The 22,579-nt window shown below is 33.2% G+C and overlaps 1 protein-coding gene across 3 annotated transcripts in view; it reads right to left on the bottom strand.

Moving 5' to 3' along the window:
• LOC127717909 (uncharacterized) overlaps positions 1-22,579 on the bottom strand; it is a 44,193-nt gene that overhangs the window by 5,751 nt on the left and 15,863 nt on the right. The window contains exons 2-3 of one of the 3 annotated variants that reach the window (XM_052223776.1): positions 9,751-9,802; positions 365-2,185 (exon numbers count right to left, since the gene is read on the bottom strand). In XM_052223776.1, the coding sequence (XP_052079736.1) occupies positions 365-2,174 (1,810 nt within the window). In that variant the 5' untranslated portion in view covers positions 2,175-2,185; positions 9,751-9,802. Of the gene's footprint in view, positions 1-364; positions 2,186-9,750; positions 9,871-22,579 lie in introns of those variants that run through there. The other 2 variants (XM_052223775.1, XM_052223777.1) reach the window with 2 other exon arrangements.

Genomic DNA, 22,579 nt, shown 5'->3' with positions numbered 1-22,579 from the left:
TGTAGAAAATGGTGGATTAAACATGGTTTTATAGCTAGCTAAACCTCTCACTTGCAGTCGCGTGAACAATGTGTGAACAAAACAAACAGACATAATAGGTAAAAAATGTCAAAAATAGGGGTATAGCAGTCAACATTGTGTTATAATCTTAATCACTATAAAAACATACAAATATGTCAACAAAGAAAAAACAAAAGGTCATATAGACAAAGCACATAAGCAAAAATGAATGAAAAGAATACCAAAAAATGACCCCAGCACAACAACACAATGGAGGAGGACAGACAGAGGACAACAAAAGAAAACGAAAACACAAAATATTGATGAAGTATTGCTTCTTTAGAATGTAATATAGACGACTTACCAAAGATTTCAAAATAATTGCCCACCACCTTATTGATATTTGATCTTTTCTGCTTTGCTAAACTGCAAGAATCCTTATTTGCTTTATTTTGATTCGCTCCATTTTCACTGGTTGATGACGATGTCTTGTCTGTATATTTTCGCTTTGTTGAATTGACGAGGTTTTCTGAGTTATAGATTTGATTTAATTTCATTCTGCAAACAACATTAGCGTCATGTTTTGTTTCAGTGTCACATTTACTGCCGCTACGATCATCCTTTTCTACTAAATTAGATTGTTCTACATGTACCCCATCTGTTTCATTTACGAGTTTAGCAAAAAGAGAATTTCTGTTATGTTCTTTTGTTTTCCCTTCCTCGTTATTGAAATTATCGGCTACTAAATTATCGTTAACACAACATTTCTCGACACGATCATGAACACAACCGTTCTGTGCGCTATTGTTAACAAAGATGTAATCAACGCTACTTTCAACACAATCTTTCTGGACATCATCCTGCAAACCATTTGTCTCGACACTTTCGTGCAAACCGCCCTTCTCGACTCTATTATCTGAACAACATGCATCGATAACAATAACATCATCTTTCTTCATATAAATTTTTGTATCAACGAGTTTGCTCGTTGTAGCGTTTCTTATAACATCACAAGAAGCTTTTCTCTTAACATCGTGTTCTACCTTCCTTTCAGTTATAAAATTAAAACATCCCTTTTGGTATATATCCAGGTCGATAACGGTGTCTGTTATATCCCGCTTTTTATGAATTTCGTTTTTACGATTTCCGCTGTTCTCATTTGTAATATCTTCGTATATCCCATCTGTATTCTGAACTATGTCTTTATTTATTTCAGATGTCTCATTCTGGTGATCTCCGAATGACTCTCGAGATATGGCAATTGAATCTAAGGTTTGAGCACAATTCATATTGTGTTCATTATGCATTCCACACTTGACTTCAGTTTTTGTAACCATTTTATCCTTAACCGCAGAGTCAAGTTTTTTTGTAACCATTTCATCCTTAAACGCAGAGTCAGGAAGTCCATATATACCTTTTAGAACAGATCTGTCAAAGTTTCCTCTATCTTTTCGGTCAGATAAATTCTCCTTAAACTTGGGAATTTGCTCTGGATCTTGTGATTGCTCATCATTTTTCAAACCCTCTGACAGACGTCGGTGTGCTAATTTGTTCCTCTTAGTAACATCACAATCAATTAAACAATCGTTATATAATGATTGAAATGTCAGTAGTTCGTCGGAATTTAGAAGGCAAGTTTCCATTTCACTTGTCGCAGACTTTTGATCTGATGCTAATACTTTAAGTTTTGAATTATTCTGTGTGAAATTATCCATTATTGACGTTTTACCAAATTCTTCATCTGAGTTTGTTATTTTATTGTTTATTGTCGTGGGTTTGGGCACCAGTTGATCAGATTTTGAATCATTGTTTGATAGTTCATTGATAGATGACGATTGATTGGTCACCATTTGAACAGATTCTGACTCATTACTTGACCATTCGTCGATCAGAGGCGTTTGGTTGATGGTTATTTCTTTCGATTCTGGGACATCTATTCCCATTTCGTCATAAAATGCTGACGATACTAAATTTAGAAGCATATCATGAACAGTTTCGTCCTTTTTTGGCATATATGACTTGTGTGATTTAGCATTAGAAAAGCGATCGATGCTTTTCGGAATATGTCGGGTGTTTTCCTTGCCATCATCGGTACATTCTTTCATATATGATTGTTGATACAGGTCAAACTCGATATCATCAAAGACGTATTCATATTTGTCGTTGATTTCCATTATTAATTGTCCTGTCAAAAAAAAGTATACACCATACAAGAGTAATTCCAATACTATTAAGATAGAAATGTAACAAAATATAATTAACATTGAATCTTTATAGCATAAAAAGGTTTAATAGCCTTGGTTACTTATGTAGCATTATATTCAACCATGGAAGTATTATATTGTCAATATAGCCCCCAAGGGTTATTGGGGAATAGCAATATGGTCACTTGTTCGTCTTCCGACCTGCAGTAAAACGCTTGCCAAATTGGGGCATTCGTTTGGCTGTGCGGGATGTATCAAGTTTGCAGCCACGTCCGGTCAGAATGAGGACGTTAAATCCGATGCCTCGTGTAAAGAGAGTGCCACGCTCTTTGCACGTTCAGATCCCTTGTAACAACTCTTTGAGGGGTCTGTAGGAGGCCTTTTGCAAGGCCAACTTCTGTCCCTATCCAATATACCCTCATTTTCCAGTGGCAGTCCACTTTTCCCAGACCATCATCCAGGATGGCCTCTATTACAAGAACTACCTATTGTATTTATTGTTAACTTTTTCTCGTCCTGAACATGCATGAAATATTCGCCACTGGACGTTAAGAAACCAACATTCAATCAATCAATATTATCAATATAATACTTCCATGATTCAGCTAAAGAACAACTAGAGTCATTAATGAGTAGACGGAACGTCTAATGTACCAAATCACAAGCCTGGTATACCTTGATGAGTGATTGTATCATTGATATAAAATTAAACATGTCATTGCAGAAATGAAAACTTTGCTTTCTAGGTGCTTAGATGTAACGATGCACTTTGAAGTCCATAGAATTATAATTGGATATAATCGAAACCACGATAAATACCGTATAAAACTATTAGAATTTTCATTATGTTCGCATGGAATTTACTATCCTACATATTTTTAAGACAGATGTGAATAATCTAATGAAAACAAGAAATGATTGTAACAGGATGCCGTTACGAAGTCTCCCAAACGAAGCTCCCATAATTCGTAATTCCAAGGGTTGCCTGACATTGGGCAAAGTCCAGGGAAAATTGGTTTGGTCCAGTAAAGTTATATGCATTAGTGATGCCTGGGAACTAACCCTGTATATCATTCAAATCATCTTGGCATGACAAACCAGAATATATATGGTTTAGGGGTGGGGATCTCGACCATTTAAAACATACTAGAACATTGGGGGTGGGGAGAACCCCTAGGGACTGACCCTATACATCATTCAAATGTTCGAGACATGACAAACAGGAATATATATGGTTTAGGGGTGGGAATCTCGACCATTTACAAGATATAAGAACATTGGGGGTGGGGGAACCCCTGGGGACAGACCCTTTATGTCATTCAAATGTTCGAGACATGACGAACAGGAATATATATGGTTAAGGGGTAGGGATCTCAACCATTTACAAGATATTATAACTTTCTCAAATGGCAGGGGGTCGGGATGACCCCTTGGGACTAACCCTGTATATCATTCAAACCATCTGCGCATGACAAACCAGAATATATATGGTTTAGGGGTGGGGATCTTTACCACTTACAAGATATTAGAACTTTCTTAAATGGCAAGGGGTGGGGGTGACCCCTTGGGACTAACCCTGTATTTCATTTTATGTGCTTTATCATGACAAACCAGAATATTTATGGTTTAGGGGTGGGGATCTCGACAATTTACAAGATATTAGAACTTTCTCAAATGGCAGGGGGTCGGGATGATCCCTAGGGACTAACCCTTTGTCCCTCAAAGTACCCCTTTATAAACCCCATTGCACAAACAAAACCCTGATTGCACCACTAGACATGTTATTCTAACATATTGTGAAACCCTAAGTTAATCTGAAAAGCGGTTTTGGAGAACGGGTGCGGACAAGTTCAAATTTAAAAGTGGCATGAGAGGAAGTGGAAGAGGAAGAAGAATAATAATAAGAAGAAGAACTGAGCAAAAACAATAAGTCTTTCCAAACTTCGTTTGGGAGACTTAATAACCACTAAATCAAGCAAAAAGCACTTATTTGTACTGAATAATAGTGATCGTTTGTCTCAAATACTGTTATTACTGATAATGGTTATATATGTTTATTTCTACTACTAAGTAGTTATGACCATGCATTTACTGAAAACAAGAAGCAATCCTTCGAATTAGTTGACCGTTTACTCCTTTATCAGTACATTTACGAACAAATATTACATTGGAAAGTATGCATATATTTATTAGACGTGTAAGGAAAGGGGTTTAAATACTGCGCTGATGTTAAATACCAATACCGATACAAGATTTAAGTGTTGACTTTCTCAAAATGCAATTGCACTGAAAAGTATCCCGGCGTAGTATAGTTTAGCTTTGTGGTGTGTTTGATACACCATGAAGCGAACAGTTAACGTCGACTCCAAATTTAAAGACGTACATTGACCTTACGTAGATCTTCATACATTCATACATTAATTTGTATTTGTTTGATCTAAGAGTGCAAAACAAAACTTAACAAAAATATATGTAAGAGTCAAGAATGGGAATGACGGATTTTACGGCCACAAGTCCAAATATATATATTAAGCGATATGATTAGAATATGTTTAATAGTTAAATAACTCAGTTTGTCTCTCCACATTATGTCCTATTTCCGTTGCAAAATATAGTTAGCATGCATTTTGTGGCCAGGGAAACAGGGACGCGCATATATGTGTGGTTTAAACAAATCAGTACTAATCTGAACTCATCGTTATATCTATATATAAAAAATAAAATCAAAAGTGGACACAAGTGGATACAGTGCTATTTCTATATAAAACTTTAAGAAGCAGGGGGCTACAGTAGAAGGTTGTCTTGCTGCGCATCGTTTTAATGTTCAGGAAAACCACTTTCCATGAGCTATATGTGACTCGTATTGTCTACAACTTTCTGGGTATGAATGCAATGAATGGACAGAGGGACGAAAGAACGGACGGATGGACCAATTCACCCATCACTATATACCGTCCAATTTAGAAAGCGAAGTGTATAGTGAATCTAAGGCAAAACAAAATGAAGCAAATCGAAAATAAAAAAAATGCCCGACATATAGTTTAGCAGACTTTGTTTTGAAAGAGGTGAAAATGAATATTCCATTTTCAAAATAACCTCCTGACCCAAAGATACTAACATTAACTTCTCCATATGCAAGTTTAACGCCACTTTCAACAATATCTCAATTCAATCGTGGTGTTCTGTTTTGTTGGTGGAGGAAGCCGTGGTAACAAGAAAAAAAAACAACTTCCGACCCTTCACCGAAACGTAAATTTAACATGCTTGGTAATGTCCAAACGTTGTAATCTTTTAATACTTAATTCGATAACCTCTCTTTTCCGAAAAACTAACTGATAAAAGTTGATAGAAGGGAAATGTCAGGGCAAAATTTGTTATGTGAACAAGAATTAATTCATTTAACATTATATAGAATTGTCAGTGACCTTTCTAGATGAAATAAAAATATAAAGATAATCAAATTGAAAACGCTTTTGTTTCAGTCTTTTTTTTTAATTGTCAAGTACACACATTTCTAGTTTGGTTTATTTTTAGAATTTTACGCTACTGTGTAACACATTTCTCTATTCTAGAAAATGATATAAAATAAGGAGATGCGGTATGATTGCCAAAATAGACAACTATCTACCAGAGACCAAATGACGTAAATGTTTGCAACTATAGATCACCGTATGACAGACCCCTAACACGGGGCAAAACCATTCCCGCATATAAAAGCTAAGAAAGGCCCCGACATGACAATTATTTTTTAAATAAATTTCAAATAAAAAAACGTTTTGAACAAGATTGATGTAGAGTAAAAAATCGGATTCGAATGTGATTTGATTCCTGTGTTTTTTTCTATTCGTTTATTTTGATCACTTTGTAGATTTTCCTTGTGGTCGTTCAACAACATAGTAAAAAATGGGGGAACAACGATCTTAAACTTAATCGATCCCTACTATGACACAATACAAGAATAATGTTCGTGTTGTTTTGCTGGATCCTCGTCCGTGTATTGCGGAATAAATTGTTATTATTTTATTGTTTAAAAATCATCTCCGCAGTATCCAAACCCATACAGGTAACTATAATGAATGATTATCTGTGCTTTTTGAGATGGTCCCCACTATAGCCTGTAGGGGTATTGGTATTTAACATCAGCGTCAAAATCGTATTGACTTTCCTAACACGTCTATTATATATACAAGTAGTATTGAAGGTATCTTATGGACAATGATTAGTGTGTGTGTTTAGTATTTATCACGTGACCTGTCAATATCATTATATCGAACAGGGAAGATACATTTGTAATTTAAATGATAAAATAGGGCATGCTTGGTAAGTTTCTTTCCTTACGCAAAAAGAACGTTTAGAACCATGGTTAAGTGGAGATGATTCAAATAAAGAAAATATTTATTTTCATAACGAAGAAAAAAATTATTTTCATAACGAAGAAAAAAATTATTAACAAAAATACCGAACTTCAAGGTAAATTAAAAAAAACAGGAAAATCCATAAAACCGAACTAAATCAAATGTATGATCAAATACAATGTTCAAGGAGTGTAGAGTATTGAATTGAAATATATATACAATTTAATGTACTGTGATTTTTTTTTTCAGTTTATAATTCTCTTGGTAAATTGGATATACAAGTTAAAAAGGGATCCCTATGTCATTTGTTTTCTTGACTGCAGAGGGTTTCTTATAATATAAATAAGAAGATGTGGTATGAGTGCCATTGAGACAACTATCCATCCATGTGAAAATGTGTAAAAAGTAAACAGTTATAGGCCAAAGCACGGCCTTCAACACGGAGCCTTGGCTCACACCGAACAGCAAGCTATAAAGGGCCCCAAAAGACTAGTGTAAAACAATTCAACGGTCTAATATATATAAAAAAAAACGCGAAACACTTATGAACCACACCAACAAACGACAGCCACTGAACAAAAGGCTCCTGACTTAGAACATAAAAAAGCGGGTTTAAACGTTAAGTCCAGATTATTTACTAAAAATAATTCATATCGAAAATTTGTCCGCTTTTATCAATAAGAAATGTTTTAAAAGTTATGTAAGATAAGGCATACTATTTAATGATTTTGATTATATGGTAGGGTTGTTTACATACAATCAAATGACAAAAAGACACCAAAGAGACAATTATAAACCATAAATCAAAGGACGAAAGACATCGTAATAAATACAGATAGACCAAGAACCTAGAATATTCTGAAGTACATTTTACTAATAAAACCAGATAGACCAAGAACCAAGAATATTCTGAAGTACATTTTACTAATAAACCCAGATAGACCAAGAACCAAGAATATTCTGAAGTACATTTTACTAATAAACCCAGATAGACCAAGAACCAAAATATTCTCAAGTACATTTTACTAATAAACCCAGATATACCAAGAACCAATAATATTCTCAAGTACATTTTACTAGAGGTTTGGCTAGCCATAAAACCAGGTTCAACCCACCGTTTTGTCTTAAAATGTCCTGTACCAAGTCAGGAATATGGCAGTTGTTATCAAATAGTCCGATTTTATGTATGTTGGCGTTTGTTTTTGTAGCAGTTCAGTGTTTCTGTTGTTCCGTTTTGTTTCCTCTTTTAGTTGATGTGTTTCCCTCGGTTTTGGTTTGTGACCAGGATTGGTTTCAGTTAATCGATTTATGACTATTGAAAAGCGGTATACTACTGTTGCCTTTATTTACTAAGGAAAAGTTAGTAGTATTAAATACCCTTCAACTTCCTATTTGATTTAGACTTCCGAATATTGTGATTTGAGCGGCACTGGCGAGTCTTAAAAAGATGAGACAAGCATTTTAGCGTACTAAATAAACTCATCATAGATACCAGCATTACATTTTGTATTTACGCCAGATGCGCGTTTCGTCTACAAAAGACTCATCAGTGACGTTCGAATCCAAAAAAGTTATAAAGGCCAAATAAAGTACGAAATTGAAGAGCATTGAGGACCAAAATTCCTAAAAGTTTTGCCAAATACCGCTAAGGTACTAGTAATCATACGTCTGATATCTTTGGTGAATTGTTTAATGATACAGGACGTTAGTTTAACATGTTTAACAGTGAAATTTCCAATTATTGGCAGACAACCCTTGACCAAACACTTCCAAATCATCAATGTCCGACATAAAAGACATTATGATGTGTAGTCATTATATATTACTAGAAATGTCTCGTCAGTAGTTGGTCAGTGTATGAAATAAATAAAACATAGACTGTTTTATGTCAGAATAAATGAATAAAAGTGTTCGGAGGTATATGCCAATGAGATATATAACAAAAAATAAGGTCTTCAATAAGAGACCGGTGTCATATGTTGTACTTTGCAAAATTTGGCACATATTCCTTCAACTAAACTCATCATAGATACATTTTGTACCAGAATTGAAATTTTGTACGCTAGACGCGCGTTTCGTCTACAAAAGACTCAACGCTCGAATCAAATGCATTTCTTGTTATATTGATCCTGATCTTTTAAACTGCAAAATATTGACTAAGATACTTCATATCATATTCTGAAGGATGATATGCTATCCAAATTACAAGTATACTGTCCATAATGTTCTTACATTGTATGTCAACTGTGTTTGGCAGCATACTGTTATCTTTCGTCGTGTGAATCTTATAATGATGTATCTCCCATTAATAGTGGTACAAATTAAAATTAAAGTTAAAAAGCTCGATATCTTAAATAATTGACTGAGAAATCAAACTGTTATATGGCAATCGAATTTACATACATGAAGAGTAACTCATCGTTCGATTTTTTTAAGAGACAAACATCCCCTTTTTGAAGAACATTTAACTACAAACAATGTAGTACTAGAAATTTATCCCTATACTTCCATTGGAGATAGACCATGGATTTTTTTAACTTTGTTATATCCCCAATTCTGTTCTGCTGGATTTGCGAAGAATTGCTCATAGATTGAGTAAAAACCATGCAAACTATTTTATCATAGTACTACTAAGATAATTTTGATAACAATCTAATTGGAGTGTAGAGATAGAACAGTGTAGTTTTGACAAAAACTCGTAGCGTGTAGAAATCTTGTATAATAGTTGTATGGGGAGATAGACCATTGCACTTGGATCTCAAATATATGGCTATCTCCATTTTTATCAAAAGTGGACATATAACCATATTTGATTCACACGACGCTTTTTATGTATTATCAAAATCAGAAAACAGTCTTACATCGAAATAACAATCGTTTTACCTTCAATTTTTTTTTGTATTAAAAATATATAATAAAAAAAACATTCATTTACAAAAATAATTCAGAAATGTTTTTCAATTCTATTGAAAACCTGTGCAGCAAAATCAAACAAAGAGTCAGCCACAAAGAAAAATCTATTTGTCGATGTTGTTAATCTTTTAGTTAACATATTTCAAAAATCATGATTCGAACTTAACATTGAAAAAAATGTTTTCTATTTACGTCCGACAAGCAAAATATTAAATTAATTTCACATTACAGTAAGTGTATTGAAAACAAGTGGATCATGATATAAATATCAACCATACCTTTTACTTAGTCTTCCTTATATAACACGTCTCATTAGTCTGAAGGATTTATCTAAAATCAAATGTAATTCTGTCTATAAAATATTATACACCTTGTTATACATACCAAAACTTTTAACATGCATGTCTCGTGATTATTCGTGCATTAATTAGAAGTTGAGGAAATACACCTACGTTTAAAAAAAAGGTGAAAATAAAAGTGCATTTTGCAATTGTATCCTCAATCAAGCTATGAAGTAGTTTTAAATGAGATTTAAATAATATTTTTTTTATGAGAAAATTACGTATTTTGATAGGAATTGCATTATTCTCATTGACATTTTTATAGTATCAAATTGCCATACATAACAACATTTATTTAATCACAAGAGACCGGTGTCATATGTTGTACCTTGCAAGATTTGGCATGAATTTACATACATGAAGAGTAACTCATCGTTCGATTGTTTTTTTTAAGAGACAAGCAACTTAGATAAATAAAGCATCCCCTTTTTTGAAGAACATTTAACTACAAACAATGTAGTACTAGAAATTCATCCCTATACTTCCATTGGAGATAGACCATGGATTTTTTTTAACTTTGTTATATCCCCAATTCTGTTCTGCTGGATTTGCGAAGAATTGCTCATAGATTGAGTACAAACCATGCAAACTATTTAATCATAGTACTACTATTTTGATAACAATCCAATGGGAGTGTAGAGACAGAACAGTGTTGTTTTGACAAAAACTCGTAGCGTAATTCTGTTTACGCAGTCTTCTTGTTTGCTTATATGTCATACAGAAAAATGCACTATACTTTATCTCAACATAAATGATATAGTGTTAAGAATACTAAATATACCATAATAGGTCATACTTTTGCGATATTAACTTGAAAAGACTTTTTATGAATGGTTCTCGTTGTCATCTCCTAAGCTTTTTTAGACAAGTAATGGCATATCTATCTCCTGTCGTCAGTCTATTGTTGTCTTTAAATTAGAGACAACTGCTCTGATAATTTGAAAAGCATCCAAAAGGAGCGATACCGTAACCTTTCGGACATTTTTGTCGGTTGCGATTAAATTTGTACCTAATTGGTCTGTGGGTTAGATTAGTGACCATCATCCTAGAAATGTTAAAAAATATTCGAAAGTTGCTGTATATGTATTTTAAATTCAGTAACAGAAAGTATCGTAAACCACTGCATTTTATTATACATTTTCATAATAAAGTGATTTCTTTGCATTCAACTACATGTATGTGTTTTTTCGTCAAACAAATATCGAATCAGAATTTGAATTGTTAGTTGTAACAGTAATTTGCCGTTTCAGAATCAAATGCAATATGAGTAATTTTATTGTTCGTACCCCAAAATGAAAATAACTTCAGGCCTTTGGTTGATTTGTACCCCAAAACGAAAATAACTTCAGGCCATTGGTTGATTCGTACCCCAAAACGAAAATAACTTCAGGCCATTGGTTGGTTCGTATCCCAAAACGAAAAAAACTTCAGGCCATTGGTTGATTCGTACCCCAAATGAAAATAACTTCAGGCCATTGGTTGATTCGTACCCCAAAACGAAAATAACTTCAGGCCATTGGTTGATTCGTACCCCAAAATGAAAATTACTTCAGGCCATTGGTTGATTCGTACACCAAAATGAAAATAACTTCAGGCCATTGGTTGAATTTCACGTTATTTTGGTGGCCAACGTCATGGCAAAAAAAACGAAATACGACAAAAGACTGAGCAACACGAGCCCCACCAAAATCGGGCGTGATCTCAGGTTTTCTGGAAGGGTCAGCAGGTCATACTTCACATATGACACCCGTAGTTAAGATTACTGTTTGAGATATTACTCTAACGAGGATGATACACAGGTGTTTACTTTGCTGCAAATTCCGTAATCCCCAAACCTTTCGCAAATTAACAGAAAATCATTCTTAATTTAATGTTCTTAAAAACAGCGTTCTCTCTTCCATTTTGTTTTACTGAAATTAAGCCATCTTATAAAAGCAAGTATTTCCTTAAGGAAGCTCTTTTATCTTGAGTTCCAATAAAGTGACAATCATTGCATGTGAAAGCAACACCTTATGGTGTCTTGTACTGAAAAAAATCAACATGTCTTTAATTGCATATAAGAACGAACGTGTTCCCCGAACTTCGGATGTACCGAAACAGGTACTTTAGATCTGACAAACAGGAAAAATGTACCCTCCTTTTTAAATTTCATGCATTTGTTTTATTACTGAAAGTTATAAGTCAAACAGTGTTCTACAATGATTACCAGTCATTCAGCTTTCAAATACCGAAAATACCAACATTACCAAAATATTCTACATATTTTGAAGGTTACACCCATGTGTAGGAACTATTTTGTGTTAAATATGTACTACTTTCTGGTATGTGCTTTCTGATCGGGTCGGTATAGTGGTGATACACCTTAAATGCAGTTTTTCTTAGAAACACTTTGTTTGAAATAACATCGTTGTCAATTTTTCTAACAACTACAAATTAATAAAGTGCATTTTAAACAACAGATGTTATAAAATCCAGTCATTCAGTGGTGTCACCAAGTTCATGCCGATCCCGTTTTACAATATTTTAAACATAATGACATGAAGTTTAATAAAAATAATACGCGTTTATCAAACATCTTGTATATATGTAGGATAATCTACAATCTGAATAACAAAATTACCATAAAAACATATAAGATATCTATATATATGTATATGGCTTTTAATAATGTACAATCATTGATCAATAGTTATATTAATTCATGTTTAATTGTTATAACAGTAAACATAGAGGCGACAGCACGAACGTTAGAGTTTTTATACAGTAATATGAGAGCAAACTAATTTCTAAAACATAAGGTATAAATTACGTAGGCATCATCGTAAACGAGAGGCGAAAGATACGGAAGGGACATCCAAACTTATTAGTCGAAAATAAACTGACAACGCCATGGCTAAAAAAAGAAAAAGACAAACAGACAAACAATAGTACACTAAACACAACATTACTAGAAACTGGGGGTGATCTCAGGTAAACTGTGTGCTTATTTAAAAAAAAAAAACATTATCCTACAAACTCTGACATGTTTGTCATTTTCAGAAAAAAAAATGTTTGAAAATTCTTTAAATCGTTTTAAGATAGTGTAGTAAACAAGGAATTAATAGTATAACTTAGAATTAATTCTGATTAAAAATACTTCTGTGATATTATAACAATAAATCTATTAATTAATCAGACAAAAGATACAAGGTAGGCATAAATAAATCCTAAGTAAAATATACAGTACCGTAAATAAGCTGTCCGAAAGAAAAAGTAAATATCATGGTCCATAACCCATCATCAAAAACCCAAAACATTGTGCAAATTGAACTCTATCAAAACCCATCGAGATTTGTAAGTTCTACGAGATTTGGCACATTTCCTCCCTTCTTCTAGTGACTTCTGTAGTGAATTTGCTATTCATGAACGCTTCAACCCCAAAACATGAAACCTAAGGATCTAATTAAGATTGAAGACTCTAGTAGCTGTATGAAACTTGACCTAAGAGAATAGCCAAATCAACGTCGGCGTAATCTAATTGAGAAATGTTTGTTAAGTGCATGTTCAAAATTATTTTGAGTGAGATCTAAAATGTATGCTCTTCTTCATTCATACTTAACTATGTCGCGTGGTAATGGCTACCATGAAATATGATTTGTTTAATGTCTTTGTAAAATATGACATTATTAGACGACCATTTCATTACCTGGAGGTAGGATGATTTTTTGTTAATGGCATTTTTCATTTTTACTTATCTATTTCACCTCGCATATTTGCACAGGTTATTTCATTGGGTAAACTATTCATTTTCATTCTATCGAGGGCCTTCGGTTGCCGTGTGGTTTAAGTAGTCAAACCATTTATCAATAATTATATTAATTCATTTTACAATCAGCTAACAAATTGTTACTGTTATAAACAGTCAAAAAAGGGGGAAGATAGACAAGACTGTCAACACTGAGGTTGTGAGTTCGAATCCCGCACGTGGCATGTGTTTTCGACTCCAATCTTAATTGACTAGGATTTTCTGTTTTCTTACTGAATATTGGTGGTTCTCTCAAGGCACTCCGGCTTCCTCCACCAATAAAATTGACCGCCATGAAATAGCGCAAAAGTGCTGAAAGTGGCGTTAAAACACCAATCAATCAATCAATCAATCATCCTATCACAGAGTCTGCGTAATCAACGAGGTGTTGTAACTATATAAAGGTATGCATTCAATGACATCATTCCTCAAAATGCATGAACCACTTGCCACTTGACGTTAAGTAAACAACAATTAATTAACCATGAATGTTTTGATTGATTGAAGGAAAACTATATCGTAACAAAGATATCAAACTCCAAGGTAAATTAAAAGAAAGGGAAAATAAAACACGTCGAATTCAAACACTCGACTATATCAACCAAAACAACGACTGGAAAACAACTGTCATTTTGGTAGCATGATTCAGACATTTCCTAAGAACATGGTTTTATAGCTAGCTAAACCTCCCACTTGTAAAACAGTTACAATGTATATAGTTTGGACTACTGTTAAAATGTCTACATTAATATGGTTAAGTATCAAGCTAGACTACTATTTTTAGATAATGCTCCTAATTTAATCCCCGACCCTTTTATAGCTAGCTAAACCTCCCATTTGACAGTTGTATATAGTTTGAACTACTCTTTAAATGTTTACGCTAACATGGTTAAGTTATCAAGCTTGACGTCTATTTTTAGATGTTGTCACTACTTTTTCCTCCCGACCCTTTTAAATAAATCTGAATGTTGTTAATATATAAATAGTATGTTGGAATTAAAACGTTGCCACTTAGCGGGCTAGACTAGTTTTATTGACTATTATATATAATTAGTATGCATGATATGTTACTATTTAAAAGTATCATAATATTGTACAAAATGTCAATGCAATATTTCGACGCATGACTAATGTTCTTGCATGTGCGACATCAGTTTATATGACATTCACCTCGCGTTAAGAGAGCGGAAACAATCATTTGTCAAGAATGTCCTTGGTTTAAATTCATAAACTGTTTTACATAATACAATTTTCATTTGATTGTTTAAATAGAAAAATCGTTATCTTGTATATTTCCAAAATAAAGAAAATTTATCAAAGTCAGAAGATGTGGTACGATTGCCAAAAGAGAACTGTCCACCAGAGTTCAAATGAAGTGGCAGTAATCAGTTAAAGGCCATCGTACGGCCTTCAACAATGGGGAAAACCCATAACATATAGTCGGCTATTAAAGGTCCCGACATGAAAAAACAGTTCAACGAAAAAACTAACGGCCTAATTTATAACAAACAAATTTACGAAAAACAAATATGACAGACATCTCCTGACTTTGGATAGGCACATAAGAATGTGGCGGGGTTAAACATGTTTATGAGCGTTCAACCCTGCCCTAACCAGGGACAGTGGTACAACAACATAATATAAGAACAAATATACATTTATAAAGATGATATATGGAAATATTAATCTTTTGTTTTCTTTTTTTTCTTAAATAACTGTTTACAAATCGAGATACTAGGGATTCTCTACCCCATGGATAGATTACCGTAGCTGGTAAAACCTTTTGGAATTTTTGGTCATTCGACTTCTAACTTTATTTTGCCTTGTAACTTTTTTTTAATTCGATCATCACTGATGAGTAGCCTTCATTATTTCGACGCATGAATAATGTTCACGGTGACGGCGTGCACAAAGCTGAAACCAACGTAACGTCTTCAAATTACTTCAATCATTTACGACGTCGGCATTTTCCCCCAGAAAACAAACGCGTTACAAAAACACTGGACACTTAGTTCATAACATAGCTTTAAACATACACGTTCAACATATTTCTTTTTCTTTTAACAACAAAGTGCAGTATATGCACATTCTGGAAATATAAATAAATATATGCTAAGAGCAGTGTAATGGAAATAATAAGCGACTATGTCGTGGACCCTATTCAGAAAATAGCGTTAAAACGTTATTTCTTAAATTGTAACATAATAGCTGGACATTAAGAAAATTCAGGTGTTCAGCCTGGACTATCGAATCATTCATATTTTGCAGATTTTTTTAAACCTCTTGTTATGCACATTTGGAATATCAAGCTATTTTGAAATAAAAAAATAGCAATTAATTTTTTTTTCCTACCGATTCTTCCATTTTCGAATATTAATCCTTCCAAATTACTACTTCTTACACATAACGAACTACATTTCAACGCATCCACTATGGCCGTTTTTCAATTTTTTTGCGGTGAATTTCGTATGACGTCATAGTCCGAATCCGAAAAATTTTATTGTACGAAAATGCGGGAAATTACGCTGAATTTGTATAAATTTTAGGTCAAAAACTCTATTTTAGGCTTATTTTATGTTACAAGTTTCACATAATTTTGCCGTTTTCTCTATGTTCGTTTCATACTTTATAGATTTAATTTTGATAACTTTATAAGTAATGTGGATTTTAATGGCTAGCATTCACCATTTTATCATAAAAAAAACTTCCTATTTAAAATATGTTTTAAACACGGTTATATAAAACTACTTTTAAAAGCGCATTTTACAGTTGCCTTCAACTTTGTGCACGCCGTCTCGTGCAAATATGACATCCTTATATTTATACTACGTAAATACAAGTTCATTCACCTCTATTATTATTTATATTGGTGTCCTTCTGCGGTTGTATGATTAGACATATTTGGCTTTATATAAATTTGACTATGGCATTTCCTAATTTACAGTTACAGTTTGATAATTAATGAATCGTTGATTGTCGTCTGGTTTAAATGTCACCTTTTATTCCTATTAATAGAATGCTTTGTTAATAAAGATAAGGAGAGGTCATTGTTTGGTTGCAATTGAGACACATATAAATAAAAAAAAGTAGGAGATTTAATGTCACGTGTGACACGTAGACATAACAAAAACTAGTAAACGTTACACGATACCGAATGACGTTACGCCACGAGTTATCGTTCCTGTTGTTGTCGACATCCATGAAATTGACGACAAACGTGAAACCTCACGTTTTATAATAACTTAGAACGAATTATGCAAACAATCTGCCTCAGTGTAGTATAAAATAATTGAAAGATAAATGTTTCTTTATTTCTAATTTGCGAATATATATGATTATATTTTAAGAAAACGGCTTCATTTTAGCGTCGCTTTCTATGTATATACATATAATATTCTATCACAAAACAAAACCTTTACATAGATGCGATTCAAATGAAAGAACAAAAACACAATACATGTAGGCCCTACGCTGTACTTTAATCACGAACTGGTCAAATAACGAGAATGTGTCCATGGTACACGGATGGCTCACTCGCACTATCATTTTCTATGTTCACTGGACCGTGAAATTGGGGTCAAAACTCTAATTTGGCATTAAAATTAGAAAGATCGTATCATAGGAAACATGTGTTGATTGGACTTCAACTTCATCAAAAACTACCTTGACCAAAAACTTTAACCTGAAAAACTTTAACATACGGACAGACGAACGGACGCACAGACCAAAAAACATTATGCCCCTAGGTGGGGCATAATAAAAATCCTTTTATTTTTGATAAACATTTTTAACTGTAACTTTGTCTAGATGCAGAGTGCCGAGAGAATTAATGCAATACATTATATGACAATGATTGCTTCGTCGACTTCCGCCAATTCTTCTGCTCATTCTTTACCTTTAAAAATATACTTTTGAAATATTCTGTTTCTATTGATAAGTAAGCATTTATACGATTTATCTATATATATGTTCTTATGCATAACAGACTGAGTTTTTTATTCTTTGTTGTTTTTTTGTTTGTTTTTTTTTTTTGCAATAAATTCTTATTTATGATGCACGCCGTATCCCGATGATATTTTGAAATAGAAATTCGATTTATAGAAACGCAGGATGATGTGTGAAAATACGGAGAATTGTACCACTATTAAAGCAATTTCGTTAAGAAACCCATTCGTTTTAAAATGGTCGCCAAAACAAATCGCCGCTAGCAAAATAGAAAAAGGAAATTTATTTGGAAAAGAATACGGATAGAATTAGGCGAAAAAGCACCATACAAGCAGACGTTGAAACTCATACCGAAAATAATTTGTTTGCATGGAATGAGAACAAAAGAATAGTTGAACTTGGTTATTAGGCCGAACAACTTACCCTGTGTTTTAAGTGTAAACAGTCTCTGGAATTCATTGGACTGTACATAAGAAATTCGATATAGTTTCGGAAACATTTTAAAAATAAAATGCTAGTTTTGTGTAATCGTATAAGCGCAGTCTACACAGGACAACAACATCGGAATGAGGAGAAAATTAACAAAGGCTCAGAAATAAATGTGCAATTGGTTAGGACGAAATAAAATTAAAAAATTCAGGTCCCGTTACAGTCTGACTAAAGCCAGCCCCCAGTATCCACTTGTGTCTACAAACGCAAGTGGATAGTTGGGGCTGGCTTTAGTCAGACTAGTAACGTTACTTTTTTTTTTTTAATTTCCATTCTGAAATTATTTTCTCGAAATTTACAAGAAAACGACTCATTAAAAAAAATCCGTGGATCCACATTAAATGATTAATTGATGCTTTGATGAAAGTAAATCCAGAAAAGCGCTTCGAAAGCAAACAAATTATAAAGAGATAGTTTCATTGACCTATATTACTCAAACGGCATAAACAAACTGAAAAAATCAGCGAGTTCTTAAAATCATTTAGACTTTATACTCATGTTAATTTACGCTCAGGTATTCGGGGATGGGTGTATTTTTGGTGTTTTGAGTTGGACATAATGTACAAGTTGAAAAACGCACCATTTCATAAAGTGGGGAGACAAAACGACTGAAAGACGATTAACAAAACTGCCTTTTTTGAGGAGGGACATATAGCTAACGTAGGCGTCGGAAAAAGCCCGAGGGTATTCACAGTTTTATAAGGCGTTTTTACAACACGTATACAAGTATGTGTGTAAAATAGAAGTGTTGGTATTTCTTGTGTGAATAAATGGAGATGTGGGATATACAATAAGACAGCAACAGCTGGACAATTAACGACAACAAAACCAAAGACATCTAAATAATCATGACTAATGCATGATGGACGAGTATCTTTTTACTTCTAATTTGTAGTTTTAGTAAAGAATCGTCGGTCCCTTAAATTGGAAAGTTAATTAGTATATTTAATATAGTAAGTATTAAATCTATCAAATTATAACATCACATGTTCACAACAATAGCCAGATTTTGATTATCACAGTAACATATTTCAGTCTCTTAGTACATATTTGTTAAAGTCTTTAAACTTCTTGCATTTCAGGAGAAAACTCAAACCAATATGAAATAAGCCGATGTGGTATGGTTGCAAATCAGACAATTTTCCACCAAAGACCAAATGACGCAGATGTTAGCTTGCTTACATTGCTACATTTTAGATCTCCAAAATCACATTTCCACTATGAACTGCATATTCAAAAAGATCTATTTTCACCAAATGCCTTATAAAATAGAACACCATCATATACGCTAATATTTATTTTGCTCCCTCGACAAAATGCCAGGAGCATATTATTTTACCCGTGTCCGTTCGACCGTCCATCCAGCACTTGGTATATAAGGTTTATACGGCTAATTTCTTAGGACTACAGTTTTTTTAGAATCAGCTTTAAAACTGTGTACATGTACCTGGTGTTACTACTTTTATACTGCAACTAGTTGTGTTTATTTCCTAAATATAGTAACACAGCTATATTTTGTGCAATGTCAATTTCATCATGGAACACTTTCTCTACAAACAGGGGTTCATTAAGGGAGGAAAATAAGTTTGACATTTGTGTTACAATTTAAATAGCTATCAATGTAATAATTTAAGTTGCAGTATGAAAACAATATTAGGTCAATGTCATAAAATTATAAACTTTTTTGTATTCGGCACAAAACTGTGGATGGGCTCGGTAAAACCTCGCCCTTCCCCAGTTTCTCAGCCTCATACAAAAAAGTTTATATTTTGCTGACATTGACCTAATATTGTATATATACTAAAGGTGCACAGATCGTCAGATTTTTTTTTTAAATGACAGGTTGCTGGATTTGGCATTTTGATAATTTATAAAGGCACGCAGGGTACGGATTCCGACTTATTCCTCCTACATGTACAATTTCAAGCTGGAACCATTATATTGCGCAGAGTGTTTAATTTATATAGAGGGTGCATATATATATATATTTTCAGAATTTTTTTTTTGTATAATTTTCCACGAATGACAGAACGTTGAATTTTGTCTTTTTAAGTGAAATTTTGCATACAGTTTGCAAGGTTTGTCCGACTTATTACACATACAACTCACACGTTTACACCATACAGAGTATACTATATTAATGTCTGTACAAAGTCAGGAATATGACAGTTGTTATCCATTCGTTTGATGTGTTTGAGCTTTTGATTTCGCCATTTGATAAGGGACTTTCCGTTTTGAATTTTTCTTGGAGTTCGGTATTTTTGTTACTTTATTTTTTAGAACACATGTGTATTTTATCAGGATCTTTATTTTCTTTATAATTTTCACAACTAACAGAATTATTTACCTTTTTTGACCAGTGCATCAAATGTGTCTTTTAGACACAACTATTTCAAATTGTATTGTATCGTCCTGAACATGTATGAAATATTTGCCACTGAACGTTAAGCAACCATCAATCATAGCAATCAATTCAAATTGTACTTCAACATCACTGTTTACTTAATCAAATTTTTGAAGCATTATTGCCGCGGTGGCATCACCATTGTCCAGAATGGTAGAGTTAAGTTGAAGATTCAGTTGTTCTAATGAATCTCACGTGAAATTTTTCATTTGATTTTCAAGTGAACTTTACAAAAAAAAAGTTATTTTTCATAACTTTAATATAATTTGAAAATTTAGATATTATTTTGAAAATGCACGTGAATTTAACTTGTATAAAATTTATGTTATTTATACATGAAATTATCAAATAAAGTTTCACGTATAAGCTCGTTTAGTTGAAAATCACACGAGATTCGCGTGAATTTTAATTCATGAGAGCGAAATTTCACTGTGTAGGACGAAATAAAATTAAATCAGTATAATTTTATATTGAATTACCAGGAAATCTACGATATCCGACAGGAAAATGAAAATGAAATAAACTCCATTCATATCCCGAAACATATTTTTTTCAATACCTCTGAGTAAGAATAACGTTATTCTGTATTCATAACTCGTTTTCGGTCAAATTCTAAGAGTATCGATCAACTTTAAAGCCATTTATCTAAAAAACAAGGATAGTGACATATGAGTTTCTATACATGCATGGATTCAGTATACACTCCTTGATATAATGTTAGTTTTTAGTTTTTCTTCGTATATAAGAACATAGCCATCCATTGAAAAATCTAAAAAGAAAAGTAGAAAAAAGGCATTTTCCCTATATATCTATGTAAATTTGTCGCCAAAATTGACGTTTTCATAATTATGAAAATTACAAGAAAACAAAAATGGTGACCCCCATTTTATATTACATATTCCGATGTGACTCGATTCAAAGTACAAGTGTGCCAAAATGTTTAGAAATCGGGAGATATGCCATTCGGTATCGTGTTACCTTAAAGCAAAACGTGAGAGTAGAAAATGGGAGATTTAATATCTATTATTTGTAACCACTTAAACGTTTTTGGCACACATAAAGTCACCGATCTTTCTGAAAATGGGCTGAGATGTAGATCCTAATAGCCTAGTCAGAAAGATAAAAAGACACACAAGAACAATTAATTTCAGTCTTGTTTTTATCAAAAATCAAAAAAAAAAAAAAAATGGGGAATCTACCTAGAAATGTGTGAAAATAATTTCTAATTAAACTGATGACACAAAGATATGTCTCGCCTGTCGGCATAAAATACAGAAAAAGACAATCTGATGGACAGCAACATTGCTAATTAATTCAAAGTTGCTGGACCAACTAGTGGGTAGGGCCTCGAAATGGTTGATAAACTGAAATGTACAAACAGCAATGTAACTTTATAGAAAATATTGTCTATTGTAACTAGTTCCTATCAAACTAACTTAATCATAAAACTTAACATTGAAAATTGTTAATTGATTGAAAGTCACTGGACCATGACCTAGGGGACAGGGCCTTAAAATAGACGTCAAACTGATGACTGATATGTAATGATAGTAATGCAACTTTATAGAAACTATCATTGATCTATCGCAAGTAGTTCATATCAAACTAGCTTAATCAGAAAACTTATCATTGAAAATTGCTAATTTATTGAAAGTCACTGAACCATGGCCTGGGGGGCAAGGTCTCAAAATAGTCATCAAACTGATATGTACTGATAGAAATGCCACTTCACACAAAATAACATTGATATATCACCAGTGTTTCCTTTAATCTAACTTAAGCAGAAAACTTAACATTTACAATTGCTAATTAATTCAAAGTCACTGAACCATGGCCTGGGGGGGGGGGGGGGGGGGGGGGGGCAAGGTCTCAAAATAGTCATCAAACTGATATGTACTGATAGAAATGCCACTTCACACAACATAACATTGATAAATCACCAGTGTTTCCTTTAATCTAACTTAAGCAGAAAACTTAACATTGAAAATGGATGATTAAATCAAAGTCACTGGACCATGGCCTAGGGAGCAGGGCCTCAAAATTGTCGTCAAACTGATATGCACTGATAGTAATGCAACTTCATACAAAATATCATTGATCTATCACAACTAGTTCCTATCAATCTAACTTAATCAGAAAACTTA

This window comes from Mytilus californianus, unplaced genomic scaffold (genome assembly GCF_021869535.1).
Source record: "Mytilus californianus isolate M0D057914Y unplaced genomic scaffold, xbMytCali1.0.p SCAF_10, whole genome shotgun sequence".
Lineage (NCBI taxonomy): Eukaryota > Metazoa > Mollusca > Bivalvia > Mytilida > Mytilidae > Mytilus > Mytilus californianus.
This window is presented reverse-complemented; position numbering and strand designations above follow the sequence as displayed.